At 40.6% G+C, this 14,485-nt stretch overlaps 1 protein-coding gene across 3 annotated transcripts; it reads right to left on the bottom strand.

Moving 5' to 3' along the window:
- Positions 1-684: 684 nt before the first annotated feature.
- On the bottom strand, positions 685-13,032 carry eloa (elongin A). Of its 3 annotated transcripts, none has more exons than XM_084379717.1 (12): positions 12,713-13,032; positions 9,015-9,071; positions 8,519-8,631; positions 7,376-7,995; positions 5,383-5,723; positions 3,892-4,003; positions 3,563-3,715; positions 3,089-3,186; positions 2,328-2,508; positions 2,084-2,213; positions 1,639-1,793; positions 685-1,522 (listed from the first exon to the last, which is right to left on the bottom strand). In XM_084379717.1, the coding sequence occupies exons 1-12, from the start codon at positions 12,782-12,784 to the stop codon at positions 1,461-1,463; spliced, it is 2,094 nt and encodes a 697-aa protein (XP_084235843.1). In that variant the 5' UTR covers positions 12,785-13,032; the 3' UTR covers positions 685-1,460. The 3 variants fall into 3 exon arrangements, with proteins under 3 accessions (XP_084235843.1, XP_084235845.1, XP_084235844.1); XM_084379719.1 differs by lacking the exon at positions 12,713-13,032 and adding an exon at positions 11,096-11,179; XM_084379718.1 differs by lacking the exon at positions 12,713-13,032 and adding an exon at positions 9,183-9,236.
- Positions 13,033-14,485: the final 1,453 nt, after the last annotated feature.

The following is a 14,485-nucleotide window of genomic DNA, read 5'->3' as shown; positions in this document are numbered from 1 at the left end:
GCAAATGGTATACAGAGATGGTATCTCGTGGTATCTGTGTTTCATCAACGTCAACCGCCTTGGTAGTTGCCAGATGGTGGTACAGTATGCTGGCCACATAATGTAACCGTGTTATGTTTTATTGCACAAACTGATGATCATGAATCACTGATGAAACACAGATACCACATGATACCAGCAGCGTTATTCTTCTGGCTCAATAACCTTGTTAGAAGCTGGAAACCAACTGTCAGAATTCTGACGCAGAGATAAACAAAACCATCATTTTGGACCCGACAGACATTTTAACATGATCAATTCACAATCATAATAATGTTTTAAAAGAGAAGAGATACTTTTATTCTGCACCTTTCTACAAGCTTGCATGTATTATTTCTTTTGCAATGATTTGTCTACATAAAAATGTTATCAATATGAACTTTTAATGCCTTTTAAACAAACAAAATATGGCTGTTAATTAGTGAGCTTTAGAGGTGCTGGTAGGTGGAAATTTTTTAACTTCGGGCAAAGCCAGGCCAGCCGTTTCCCCTGTCTGTCTGTTTATTGCATATCTCGAGAACCGTTAATACGATCTAGTTCACATTTGGCAGGTTTGTTGCTGAGGACCCAAAGAAGTGCAGAGTCTAAATTGGTGCAATTTGGACAAGTGTGTCGCTTGTCCAAATTGCACCAATTTACACTCTGCACAGGGATCACGTGTTCAAACTGTATTAATATTAAGCTTGTCACCTAATATTAATACAGTTTGAACACGTGATCCCTCAAATGTGATCTTATTGGGAAGCAGATGTAAACAAAGTGGAGATTAGTGTCATGCAACAACTTGCTGCTTGGCGGCACCGTCTTCTGCTCTGGCTCAGAATTTTTCTTTTTTTTTTGTAAATCAAAAATAGATTTAGACTGGATCTGTAAACGCCTCACATTGCCAGATAATCTGTGCCAAACTGCATGTTTTAAATGGGCACTGACTTGTTTAGTGTACAGACATGAGAATGGTATCTATGTTCTTATCTAGCTCTCAGCAAGAAAGCGAATTAGCGCATTTCCCAAAAGTTCAAGCAATTCCTTTTAAAAATGTCCGCTACAAAACAAGAAAAAGTAACAGACTGTGTGTGTTTGTGTGTCCTTTGCATCTTGTAAAAAGTTGGTGACATGATTTTCTCAACACAGGTCGCACCCATTGAGCGTCATTCATCATTTAAATACTTAATTTAAAAAAAGGTGCCCAAAACAAATGCCACCATTAAATTAAAAAAACAAAACAAAACAACATTTTTCCACCAATACTGAAATGATAATTTGATATGTCTGGTGGGTAATGATGATGCTGTGAGTGTGTGTGTGTGTGTGTGTGTGTGTGTGTGTGTGTGTAGGGATGAAGGGGTCCTCCAGTAAGATTTTTCTCGACTTAAATTAAAAACACAGTTGGAATTCATAAAATACATCAAGTCTCTTTCACACTATCGGCGGGAGAATCTGTTCTTGAAAGCTTTGATAGTTTTGGCCATCATGGGGGCGATTTCTGCGAGACGGAGAAGACAAGAACAAATTGTGTGTTTGTAAGATTGAAAAGAAACATAACTCTTGTCCTTTTAAAGATCCTAAACGTATAGCTCAGGACTGTTAACACACACTTACTTTTGACCTGTGGCTTGTCCCGGGCGGCATGTCCTCCTCCCCCTATTCCTCCACCTCCTCCTGGTGCTGAGGAGCGAGACGAGCTAGAAGGAGGGTTATGTTGGGAGGAAGTGGAGCGGCTTGATTCACCAGAATAGTCTGTGGCTGGCCTTATTCTGAAAGAGACAGGAAGACACGAAAGGTTTATTTATAACAAACAATCAATAACAAACAAAGAGAAGCTCCACAAAGTCCTGAACTAAACCACAAAGTGCAGGAAAGAAATGACGGTGGACTATTTATGTTATCATAGGTATATATATATATATATGTTTTCTATGTCAACAACTAGATCTTTACAATGAAGATGATAATGTTGTCTATATTGAGTTTGTCAAGCTGAGAGGCCTCTATTGTATTGTGGAGGTAAAGACAGTGTGAACAGGTGAGGCAGCAGAGTACTGACTTGATTGGAGCTGCAGCCGCGGTGGAGGCTGAGGATGATCCGCTCGTGGTCCCAAACTTCTCCTGGCGGCGGCGTACGTCACGTGGCGGTTTGGCGACAGAATTCACAAACGCCATCTTAACCTGCCGTCCTGCCAGGACAAACACAACACTTTGACTAAAAAGACCAACACTCCAGAAACTTAATGGTTTGTGATTAATATAAAACAAAATTCAGTTCATTCAGATCCTCGAGCTTCTCCTACCTTTTGGCTTGTTGGCGTGTGCGGAGGAAATGTTCTGGGTGAGCAGCCTCAGGCGCTCCTCGCGCTCGTCGTGCAGCCTAAGATACATCTCCCTCCACGACTCGTACTCCTGAGGAGACTCTCGCTTGAAGTCCCGCTGACAGTGACGCATCCACAGCTCGTCCGATTCCTCCGTGAACCACTGAAGAAGAAACAAGGAAGGCCATCAGTCTCCCCAGGCTCCAGACTCATTTGCTGCTCGTGTCTCATCTCTAGTTTTTTCCTCGATCAAAGATGTGTGTTTGGTGAACTTTATGATGCACACATGTACTGAGGACCAAGATAATAATAATCTTTGATTACAGAGCACTTATCAAAATCCATGTTAAAATGTGCTTCACAAAGGCTGCAAAATAAAACAGATATGCATATCATCAAGTTTAAAACAGATTACAATACTGAAAATAGATAAAAACTAGAAAAGGTAAAAGAAAAAGAAAACAGATTTAAAAAACATTAAAACCTTCAGGAAAGGCTCTCTGATGATAGTATGCTTTAAGAAAGGATTTAAAAGGGATCACTGACTCATTCAACCTGACAGCAAACACTCAAAACAAACAAAACCTCTGCCCTCTGTGAGTCTTTGTGACCCACAGTGAAGCTTTGGCGACCCCTAGTGGTGTTCGGGGACACCCAGGTCTGACACCAGTGGGTTGGGCAATGCATTAAGTCGATGAGGATCTTCATAAGAATACAAACACAGACAGACGTGTGTGTGTTACCTGGTTGCTCTGCTCGATGCGATACAGCTGCTCTGGTGTACATCGCTCCAGCACCGGTTCCAGGATCTCAAACGGCACTCCGCCCACCTCAGCGATGGCTAAAAGAGCACAAAGCAGTCAAACCTGTGCAGTGGTGTTTGTTTGTTTTATTCAACTTGAGATTATATAGCTGGGTGGAGTGCGGAGTGTCCACAGAAGAGTACATAATGGTGATCGAGTATTAATCAGGTAATCCGGTAGAGTTTGTTATCTTTGAACCTTTGTGGTGAGCCTTGCCCTCTTTTTCGCTCCTCCACATGAAATTCATTGGATTGACATTTAATGTAGAATAAAAAATAACAGTGCTAACACATTTTGGGGCTTATTTTATAGTATCTACAGGTGCCCTCCTGCCATCTAGTGGGAGCTCTGTGATTGTTGTTGTAGATTTATTGTTCATGCAAATATAAAAGAATAAACAGCAGCTCCACTCACAGTCGATGTTGTTCTGCAGCACACGGATGCACTGCTCGTACAAAGTCATCATCTTGGGCAGGTAAGAGGTCTTCGATCCCGAGTAGACCACCATCTTAGAGTTGAATCTCTTCCCCGTGAAGCCGGCATCCTCCTCGTCGTTGCAGACAGGAACTGAAAGTGAGGAAGGGAGTGAAGGCCGGGCAGGGTGACACAGAAATGCTTACACTGACAAGAAAACCTCTTCCCTCGGAGGGTTACAGCTTTACAGTTACAGTTATATGTTGGGTGATGTCATCGTATTTTAAAGGAGCAACTATGAAGTTTCATAAATAAGGTGAGAGTTTTACCTTTCCGTCTCTGAGGGGACAGCGGTGTGACGTCGATGGAGGGCAGAGGTCTGTAGTTGGGTTGAATCGCTGGCAGAGGGATTTCAGGAAGTGTCGGAACGGCCTCGACCACCTGCAACCAGAATAACATCAACATCAACAAACGCCGCCTGCAAACAACCTTTCAAAGTAAGAGGCTTGTGTACAATAAATGATAAATGAAGGCAATTAAGATGTTTGCAAAGCGGTCAAATAACACAGTAAGTTAAAGGAAAGATTTGACATTTTGAGAAATATTCTTACTGCAGCTTACTTGGCTTTCAAGGTGTTATTTTTTTTAACCTTTGGACAAAGCCAGGCGACCTGTTTCTCTGTTTCCAGTGGCATTTATTTTGCAAAGCTTGAGTTTGTGTCAGAAAAACAACAACAAGCTTTCATAACTCTCAAATCGCTCTCAATTTCCCACCCTTTGAAATCTGCAGGTTACTGCTCTCCGGTGAATTATCTTGACGGTGAAATAAGCTACTGTTGCTAGGAAACAAACAATATACTTAACAAAAACACGGCGTTCGTTCCTGGAGAGAAATATTGATGAGCTCAAAGCTCAATAAAGTCTTTATAAGTAATTCTGAAATCATCACCAAGACGCATTGAGGTCATACTTCCCAGCAGCTGTTTGAACAACACCAAATTTAAAATCTAACATATTGACAGTAAACATGTCTAAATTCACAAATACAGTAAACAGTAACTAATAAATTATATTCCTTTGTTGTCCGTGGAGAAAGTCCCCAGACTCCCTTAAAAAATGCTCAGTGTAGAGACTTGGTGCGTCAGGTGTGACTTTATAAACTTTGTGAAACACTGTCTACAACAAATTCTTAACTATTCAGACCTACTTATTGATTCGGCAAATATCGTACACGAAGATATTTCTTTGTGTATGAAAAATTGGAATTAATGCCAGGTGTGAATTGACGGGCTTAAAGCTGTCCACTTGTGACCGAATCACTCAGGATGGACAGCTTCTTTGGTTCTGCCTCGCACAGTAAGATAAGTGCTCCACTATGTTAACCAGTTAGTCGCTAACTGCGTCTGTCTGCTGTTTGGTGTTGAGCAGGTCATGCATAGGAGACTTTTTATGATTTTCACTGAAAACAGCTGCCTGCTGTGGCTGTAAGTGACACTATAAGAGCAGTGAGAGTGAACCAGAACAGAAAAACTACAAACTATCAGGTAAAACTCACTGTAAAATGTTTTAAAGCCAACAGGAGCTGCAGATTCTGGTGATAACTGTCTGTAGACTCATCATCATTGTCCATATTTACATTTGATTTCATGATTAAAATATCGATAATAGTCCCTTTAACACTCATGCTCATAAGGAATGGTAGATAGTTCATCTAAACTCTGAACTGTCTTTGATAAAAACCAATAAAAATGGAAAAACTATGAATGATAATCTGTGATGTTATCTTTTCACAGATCGTCCCACTCAGCTGCTGTTCTTACCCTCTTGCGTTTCTCTGGTTTCTCTGGTGTTGCTGCAGCTGAACTGGAGCCTGAGTGAGACCTCTTGGTGCTCTGAGTGCCGTTAGCTTTGCTCGCTTTAGAGGAGGAGGAGGAGGAGGAGGGCGCAGGCGGAGGGGTGCGTGCACGATGGGTGGACGACACGGAGGATGAAGAGTGAGACGGTCGACTGTGTGACAGACGGTCAGACGATGATGGCTTCTTCTTCTTCTTCACAGACGTCGGGGCATCATATGTGAGAAAAGACTCAAAGGACATGGTGGGAGTCTCGTAGTCTTCCTCCTCCTCCTTGGGTGGAGAGTCCTTCGGCACCCGCGGTCGCCCTGGAAACACAGAGGCAGAAAGAAAAGTCAAATGATTCAGTCAATCGTGGGAATTTTACATTTGACACCTACGAGATGGTGAAACCTTTCAAATAACCCTGAGCCTGCTGGTAGCTTTAAGGACGGGCTGCAGCTCACAATTACTCCGACAGTTCCTGATATTTATTGATTGTTTGGTTGATAAAATCAAAGCTCAGGGTGATTCAAAACCCAAAGATATTCGGTTTACTGTAGAACGTGTCAAAGAAAAGCAGCAAATGTTTGACATTTTGATTAAAATTCTTAAATGCTGAATTTTAATTACCTTTCTTCAGTTCCCGTTTCAGCTTAACTTCAACCAACACACGTTTGCAGTGATGGAATGTAACTAACTAAAGTAGCTTGAGTAATAATAATTTGAAGCTACTTTCTACTGCGGAAAATACTGAGTGTGTGCAGAAGGAGGCACGACCACGCTTTCTTAAGTTAATTGTTAAACAGTGCTTTATATGAGGCGTTGATTCAGACTGCAGAACAGAGATGTGGATTCGAGTCGACTCAGTCAGTATTTCACTGTTTAAAAGTGATTCCGGGGGAATTTTTTATTGAATAAGTTAAGAAGTAAATAAGCTTCAATAAAATTATTTGTTTATCTGACGACAGGATTTTTACTTGTACTGGAGTATTTTTTCACTGTGGTATCGCTACTTTTACTTAAGTACAAAGATTTGAATACTTCTTTCACCACTGACTGTTTGTGGTACTTTATATTAAAGCAGACATATTGTGCTCATTTTCAGGTTCATAATTTTATTTTGAGTTACTACTAGAATAGGTTTACATGCTTTAGTGCTCATAACACATCAGTTTTGCTGCAGCTCTGTATTCCCCCTCTGATTGGTCGGCTCACACACGCCTGAGCCAGCACCGCTAACAACAACAACAGAGCAGCTGTGCTACATCAATTCTTACATGCCAAATCAGCCAATAGGCATTAATCATGCAAATGTGCGACTCTGTGACGTCACAAAGTCACAGAATTAAAGGCGAGACTACTGATGAGGCGTTCAGGAGCAGTGGGAGAGAGGAGCTTCTGTTGGTGTGGACTTTGACCTTTTAAACTGTCAAGATATTTTACATGCACAAGAGCAAATATAAAAAACTGAAGGAAGGGGAAAAGAAGAAAGAATAAAAAGATGAAACACCTGCTGCACTTTAGGAAACCGTTTTCATTTTGCTTATAAACCAATTGTTTCCCATCAGCAGAGTTACTATCTGCAACATCTCAGTTAACCGGAACAGGATGTTGCTCTCTTTTGTGACCACATTTTGTGCACCGATAAAACAGGAACATCTTATCTGGTGCACAGAGCTGCACAGATAATCGTCGAATAACCTCATTCTGTTTATGTTGGCGAACGTACTAATTAGAAGTTGATGAAATGCAATTGTTTCTGTTGAGTGTTCACAGTTTAAACTATCACAGGCTTTTGCTCTTGTAACTAAACTCTACCAACAGACAAACAAACCAACTGCACATTGTTTGCTGCTACAACCGTCTCAAACCCACGATAGGGAGTTTTATTTATTCCTTAAAATCTTTAAGAGGACAAAGAGGACAATGTTTGTTGCTCTAAAACTTTCATATCGACGAGAAACAGCGAAACACTCACCGTCATCTCCTCCTCTCTTCCTCTCCTCCCTCTTACTCTCATGTGTGGTGGACTTCCTGCTGTGCTTTGCAGACTTCTGTACTGGACTCTGCGCTCGCTCTCTGTCTGCACTGCGTTTCTTCCCCTCACCTCCTCCTCCTCCTCCTCCTCCTCCTCCTCGATCGCTGCTCATCTGTGCATGCCGTTGCCGCCTTTCCTCATCTCTGTCCCTGTTTCTGTCACCGTGGGAACCGTGATGATGGTTTTTGTTGGGTTCTTTGTTTGGTTTGATGTGGCGGACCTCTTTGCGAGGAGGAGGGGGACTGGGTTCAGGTTCAGGCTCTGGTTCAGGCTCAGCTTCAGGTTCGGGTTCGGGTTCGGGTTCAGGGCTCTCGTACTCGTCCGACTGGTAGCCTCCTCGCCGTGGAGGGCTGTACTGCTCGTGTTGAGGAGGTGAGGGCGAGTAGTTTGTGTGATAGCCTCTCTCCACGTCCATCTCTTCGTCCTCCTCTTCCATGTAGGAGGGCTCTTCGTCAGGAGAGGGCTCGCGGGTGTGTCTGTGGCCTCCTCCTCCTCCTCCGACTGCCTCCAGGCCTCGAGAGTGTGACCGTGAAGCTTCTTTGACGTGGCTGTTGGGGGGTCTGTGGTGGAGAGAGACACTGTTTGACTCATCTACAGTACTTTAACACAAGTTTGATGAGAGAAATCAAGGGAACGCTTTAAAATATGATTAATAAATGGTAAATGTATAGTTGATTAAAGGGGCTCGATGTTAAAGTTTGTAGTAATTAATCCGTATTAATCTTTTTTATTGGCCATATGTGAGCTGACTGTAACGTGACATGAAAAATGAAATCTCTCTCTGTTTCCTATACAAGCCTGGGGACGTTGTTAAATGATGCTGGACTGTGGATTTCTTTGCAAACTGGTCAGATTGTCCATGACTACTTCAGTTGTTTGTTGTGAAGCTGCAGAAACGTTTTGTGGACTACGAAACATGAGGATGAGTAGATAGCGGCTCCTGATTTAAAGCTTGGTTAAAGATCTCTGTCGTATGTGACCATTGCAGGAACAGAAACATGAAGTATAGTGAGGGCTAAAGCGGAGGATCGCTCCACTTCTCACTGCCGTGTGCATGTGAGGGCACAGGTCAGTCGAACACACCTGTCTGCAGACTGAGGAACCAGCTTCTTCCATTTGGCTACGAGGCCCTTCGCCATCTCTCCGGCTACTTCATGTTTCCTGAAAGAATTCACAGTCTTCCCCACTCCAGTTTCCTACGAGAGAACAACATAAAGACACTGATGACTCAACCAAGCACCGATTTACTTATTTAATTCAATAATAGGAGGCAAAGCTAAAGAAATGTATTCAGTCTCATTGCAGGTAGGTATCACATGAGAAGTGTGAGCTGCAGTGCTATCAAGCTGTAGCAGCCGAGCGATCCGATTGGTCAGAAACATGTTGAGGCTGCGCTGATTATTGGCATAAATCTCACCTGACAGGAAAAACATTTTTGCGCCGAGCAGAGCTCCAATTCTCACCCACAGTCGAACGCATTCACTCCACCCTCCTCTGCTTGAACAATGTCACCACTGCAGAATCAACTTTCTCCTTTTTAATCAAATCAAGTGGATGTTAACACTGAAGCAACACTTACCACCAGCAAGTCCACAGTCATGGGAAGTTCCCCCAGTCTTTTGAAAGTCTTCAGTAGCTGAAAGACAAGAGACAAATGTAATCATTTAGAGGACGATTATGGCATTAAAGGGGCTGTAGCAAGCTTTAATAAAAGGACTGATTTCGGATCGCGATGAAAAAGACTCACAACATGTTGATTGTGGTGAATTTTCATTGTCAGGATGATTGTTAATGAAGATAATCGTGAATATGAAAGAGCCGATGTCACACCCCTTCCAGTTTGCCCCACGGGACCTTATTACAGAAAAACTTTGTATGGAAGTGAACGGTTGATTGTGCCATGAATCACACATGATGTTTGTCAACTTAAAAGACAATTTTCCAAATTAAAGCCGCAGTCCATCATAAAGCTAATGAAATATAAGACTGTGGAAATACATCATTATAAAGAAGACACAGCCAACAGTTGTGTTCGTGATGTCGTTTCATTGAACGCTCACCAAAACGCGTCACATCTTCTCCTGTATATTAGCAGCTCACAGAACTGACAAACTCTCCTTTCACATAACTGCAGTTGTCAATATGCGCAGATTTACTGTGATTTTCACCTTTGTTGATACTTTTTCTGTGCAGAGTTGGCGGCAATGTTGGTGTTGGTGATGTCGATGAGCGTTACGATGTAGCTCACTGAGCATTTAACACGAAACTAGATGATATTTTACTTTAGTTACGACAAACTGCGACTTTATTGACCTGGAAAGTTACCTTTTAAATTGACAAACTTCATATCTGTAGTTCAATGCACAATTCAAACAGGATGCACACTTGGTATCGCATATTGTGTCCCCCACAAAAACAAGTTAAATCTGATGTGTGTAAAAAAAACTGATGCCAAACTACAAAATGACAGAGAGACGAAGTTACCAACATTTAAGGATTAAGTGAGTCCAGTATATTTAAATGATGATTATCGGGATAATCGTGACATGAAATGTAACTATTACGATAACGAAGACAAGATGGAGGCGTCATAACTCTTCATCTGCATCATGACACACTGTCTGTTATTTCTCTAAACAAATCCTCACGAGAGCTGTTACTTAATTACTTTAAACAAAACAAATTAACATGACTGTTTGCATGATAGACGACGGGTTTGTTTTGGCTACGGGTTCGGTTTCACCCACTGTTCTCCCTTCAGGGTGATTTACTCTACTCTAAATTAGTGAGGGATGTTGGGGATATGTGCATGGAGATGCAATAAAAAGTCAAATGAAATGTGTCACCAGGGACCAAAAATATTCACAAAACAGAATGTAAGAACTCAGATATGTCACAGAATAAACAATCAGTGATATCCCAATATCCCTAACTAATTTCGAGTGTCGTCTTCTTATCACCCTTTAGATTTTATACCTTTATTACTTTCTTTTTATGTGATTGTGCGTGTTGTATCGCTTTTATTAATTTTTCTTGCAGTTAATCATTTCGACTCTTTGTGTTCTTACATTTTCTGCTCTGCCTTCTTGTTTTAACTCACTTCAGACGTGGCATCTTTGTGTTTGACTTGACTGTTGACTGTTTGTAATATTATCTTCCTGAGTTTCCTGCTTCTGCTTGTTTGTCAAAGCACTTTGTAAACACTGTTTTAAAGCTGCTATATATATTTTTTTGTATATTATTATTACTATTATTATTCTCATATATTATTATTATCACATAGTGTACGGATACTCTCACATGTGGACTCACATTAACCTAAATCATTTATAATTAACCCTGTTTTCTCTGTTAATTAGTGGAAACAGCAGCTTTTTACCAGCCCTGCGTCATGGACACTGACTGATGTCGTGGCCTAACGGGACAGGGTTGTTTTTTAAAAACCACTGAGCTGCGATTTAACTATTTATTTCTACTATTTTTATTACTTCTGACAACAGGAGCACGTCTCCTGCGAAGCAAACCTCTCACACACATCATGACTGCTTTGTTTTGAGAAGCTCGGCTGCATTTCGATAAAGAAATCAAACAAAGGGCCGGTCGGACATTCAGTTAATTGTCACGTATCCGCTTTTAAATGTGAATATTTTCAGAGCACACCTGCCTGCGGTGATGCAGAGCTGCGATATGAGCCGAGAAGAGATAAATCAGTGTAACATTAGCGGCCTGGACTCGCTGCGACTCTCATTACTTTCCGCACTGACTTACGCTAGTTAGCTAAACGGCTAACGGCTACTGTGGCCACCGAGTTCTCGCTCCGAGATCAATTATGTTGCGGTTATTGTTATTATTTTAACAACGGGCAGAGCACCTATGAGCGGCTGTTGTACCAAGCTGACAGGCGTTAGTATCAGCTAAAAGCCGGGGTTAAAGAAGTACGTTATAACAAGTTAAAAACCCCTTAATTATCGTGACGTAGCACACGGTGCCTTCACGGGCCGTCGGAAATGCTGAGACTGAAAGATGGGCACCAGTGGTTCACATCCAAAGCATACAAGTTCAACAAAGCATTGTGTACACATGGATCCTTACAGAAGCTTAAGATTAATGAAAAAAGGATGCAATACATTTATTATGCTTTTCTTAAGTACATTGCTACACATCATGTGTGTATTACAACTATAAGTGCAACTATTATCATGTGCAATTGTCCTCCTCGGTCATATCTGTAAGTTAAAGGCAAAACGTGTATATAGTGTAATCATTATTTTTCACTTTATCTTTGTATTATTCTATTTTAGTCTTGCTTGGTTTTTACGTTTTTCTATGTTAATAAACTGGCAATAAAAGGTAATTGGTAAGCTGTCTTTGTTTCCATCCCTGTGTTGTTTGTTCACTTTGACACAGGTTGATTTTCTTCTCTACCATTAAACCACTTGATTTATAAGTAAAACTACCATTATAAAAAACCACTACTGTTGTTCAATGGTAGAAAGTAGACAAGTAGATTTAATCAAGTACTGTTTGTATGTAAAATTTCTTAGGCACTAAATATAGATAGAGTTATGTATTATGATGTGTTTAGATACGATTCTCTTGTTCCCAAGTTAGAAGTTCACAAGCTACCCAGCAGTAAATAGAAAAAAAATCAAAATATGCCACGTCTACCAGCTGCAAAATTAAAGAGATATAAACATAAGTATATCGATAGCTCTAATAAATTAATATGTAAACATAATGAGTACTTCGACTATCGCTGCTTTACATGTCTCGAAATTAGTTAGGGTTATTGGGATATGGGTATATATATGCACGTGCATGGTCAAATGAAATGTGTCACATTACTTTTGGGGACCAAAAATATTCACAAAACACAAAATAAAAACTCAGATGTGTTACAGAACAAACAACGAAAAAATATCCCAATATCTCGAACTAATTCTGAGTAGTACACGTATATTTCCATGCCGCTTCTGGGTTAGGGGTTTAAGTACATTTTTGATTGCATATCTTTTTCTTGATAGAGATTTACTGTAGATTAAAAAAAAAACACGACATGAATAAAAATAAAAAATAAGCTGTTTTACGTGACAATTTTTTCAGAAGACCGAGCCCCACAGCGGCCCTCAAACGCAGCATTTAAAATACGGTTGCGACTTTCGCGAGCAGCGCCGTCACTTCGGCTCCGATTCGGCCGCCGGAGACAAACCGCCGCATTTCACAAGCTGATCGGTGCTAAACACCGAATCTGTCCGTGTCGACCCGCTCGGTCGTTACCTTTCGGGGCTCCGGATTCTCCCGGAGCCGAGCCTGAAGTCTATCCACTGTTTCCAGCAGTTCCTCCGCCATGTTTACTGCTGGTACCCTGTCGCCCGGAAGCTACTTCATCCTGACCGAACGGAGAAAAAGGGGGAAAACGGAGAAGGTTCCGCCGGTTCGGGGAGCTCTACAGCCGGGCAGAGGCGCGTTAGAGGCGCTTAAAAATAATAATATTACGACCGAAGGGTTAAACAAAGGGAAGAAGTACATTCATGATTAATTTATTCAGGTTAATGAGTAAAAAGGGAAAGTTTGAACATTAAGAGGAGAGTCATGACAGACGGAACTACGTCACAGCACAGCTGACGGCGCACGCTGGGTACACCTGTCAGTCTGACGTCAGCGAAAACGCTGATTTAGCATTTAGTATCATTTACTGTGTAACTTTACCTGCTGCCAGGAAGAGAAACACAACATGTCTGTACACCTCAGGTTCACGGTGATGTTAATGAAATGTGTTTTTAATTCTGTCTGGTTGAGGTGAATGCTTTAATTAATATGTATTATAAATTTAATTTAATTTGATAGAGATTATTTTCCTACACAGACAAATGTTAACCCTTGAAAATCAAAATATACCCGAACTTCCTTTGTTTTTATTTTTTTCTTTGTAAATAAAAAAAAAAACAGACAGAATCCAAGTGAAAACATGAACGTACTTTCATTATAAATAAACGTGTTGTGTTTTATGAGTCGTTGGTTAATGGTTTATCTTTAAAATGTAAAAAAGTTACCTAAAAGTTGCGACTTTAATAAACTTTAATTATGGGGCACTTTTCAAACATGGTTTAACAATGATTAAAACAAATAAAATGGAATAAAAAAACATGCGATAAAGATAAAAACAACAATAATAAATACTTGAGACAATCTTGCAATGGGATCACACCAGCTGCAATGTACTCAGTAGTCAGTATTACATTATTAACAGCCATCTTCAAACTCAGCCTTAATTTTGATCAACACTACACACCTGAGAAGTTTCATCCAGGTGAATGTGGGTCAGGGGTGTAAAGTATGAGAGGGCGATCCCCCTAACTTTGGTCCCCTTGCTCACACCGCCCATCTTCAATAATACAGAAATAGATATTTAAGTAAATAAATAAATTACAAACAAACAAATTAAAAACTAAAACACCAAATTAAATAAGATGGTAATTCATACAACGTAAATAAATACAGAGGTAAATTAAAACAGAAACATCAATTTACATCACATTTTCTAAATAATTTATGGCTTTTTGATATTAATTTTGGTGCATTTAATTTCATATTTTAATTGAATCATTTATTGAGCCATTTATTTATTTTTGATTTTGGCAGTTTCAGTCCTCCATACAAATCCAACAGTAGTTAAAATGAGCTCAACCATAAACATCTACAGCAGTAATATTAATCCAAAAACATCTGATAAGGAACATTTTACTGCACAATGAGTACACACAATACTTCAAATACTAACTTTTGAGAGAAGTTTTGAATGCAGGATTTTTACTTGTGGTGGAGTACCTTCACAGCGTGGTATCAACACTTTACAGGATCTGAATACTGACTGAATTTGTGAGATTAACAGTCAAACAGAGATCACAGATATACAAGACTGCGACCAAAACTAGAGCCTGAAGCCTGAAGGCCATCAGGGGGAGGCGGGTGAGAGGAGAACCGGCCTCTTCAGGGTTATTTTTGGAGGGGAGGACGACGAGAGGTGGCTGTATTTGGAAAAGGAGGTGG

The sequence above is a fragment of the Pagrus pagrus genome (assembly GCF_965226575.1).
Source record: "Pagrus pagrus genome assembly, chromosome: 17".
NCBI classification, from domain to species: Eukaryota; Metazoa; Chordata; class Actinopteri; order Spariformes; family Sparidae; genus Pagrus; species Pagrus pagrus.
This window is presented reverse-complemented; position numbering and strand designations above follow the sequence as displayed.

Coding starts and splice junctions, on each gene's coding strand:
- eloa (XM_084379717.1), bottom strand. CDS start 12,784: ATGGCGGAGGAACTGCTGGAAACAGTGGATAGACTTCAGGCTCGGCTC. Junction 4,004..5,382: donor AACCAGAGAAACGCAAGAGG/GTAAGAACAGCA, acceptor TTCTGGTTGCAG/GTGGTCGAGGCCGTTCCGAC. Junction 2,214..2,327: donor ACACGCCAACAAGCCAAAAG/GTAGGAGAAGCT, acceptor TTGTCCTGGCAG/GACGGCAGGTTAAGATGGCG.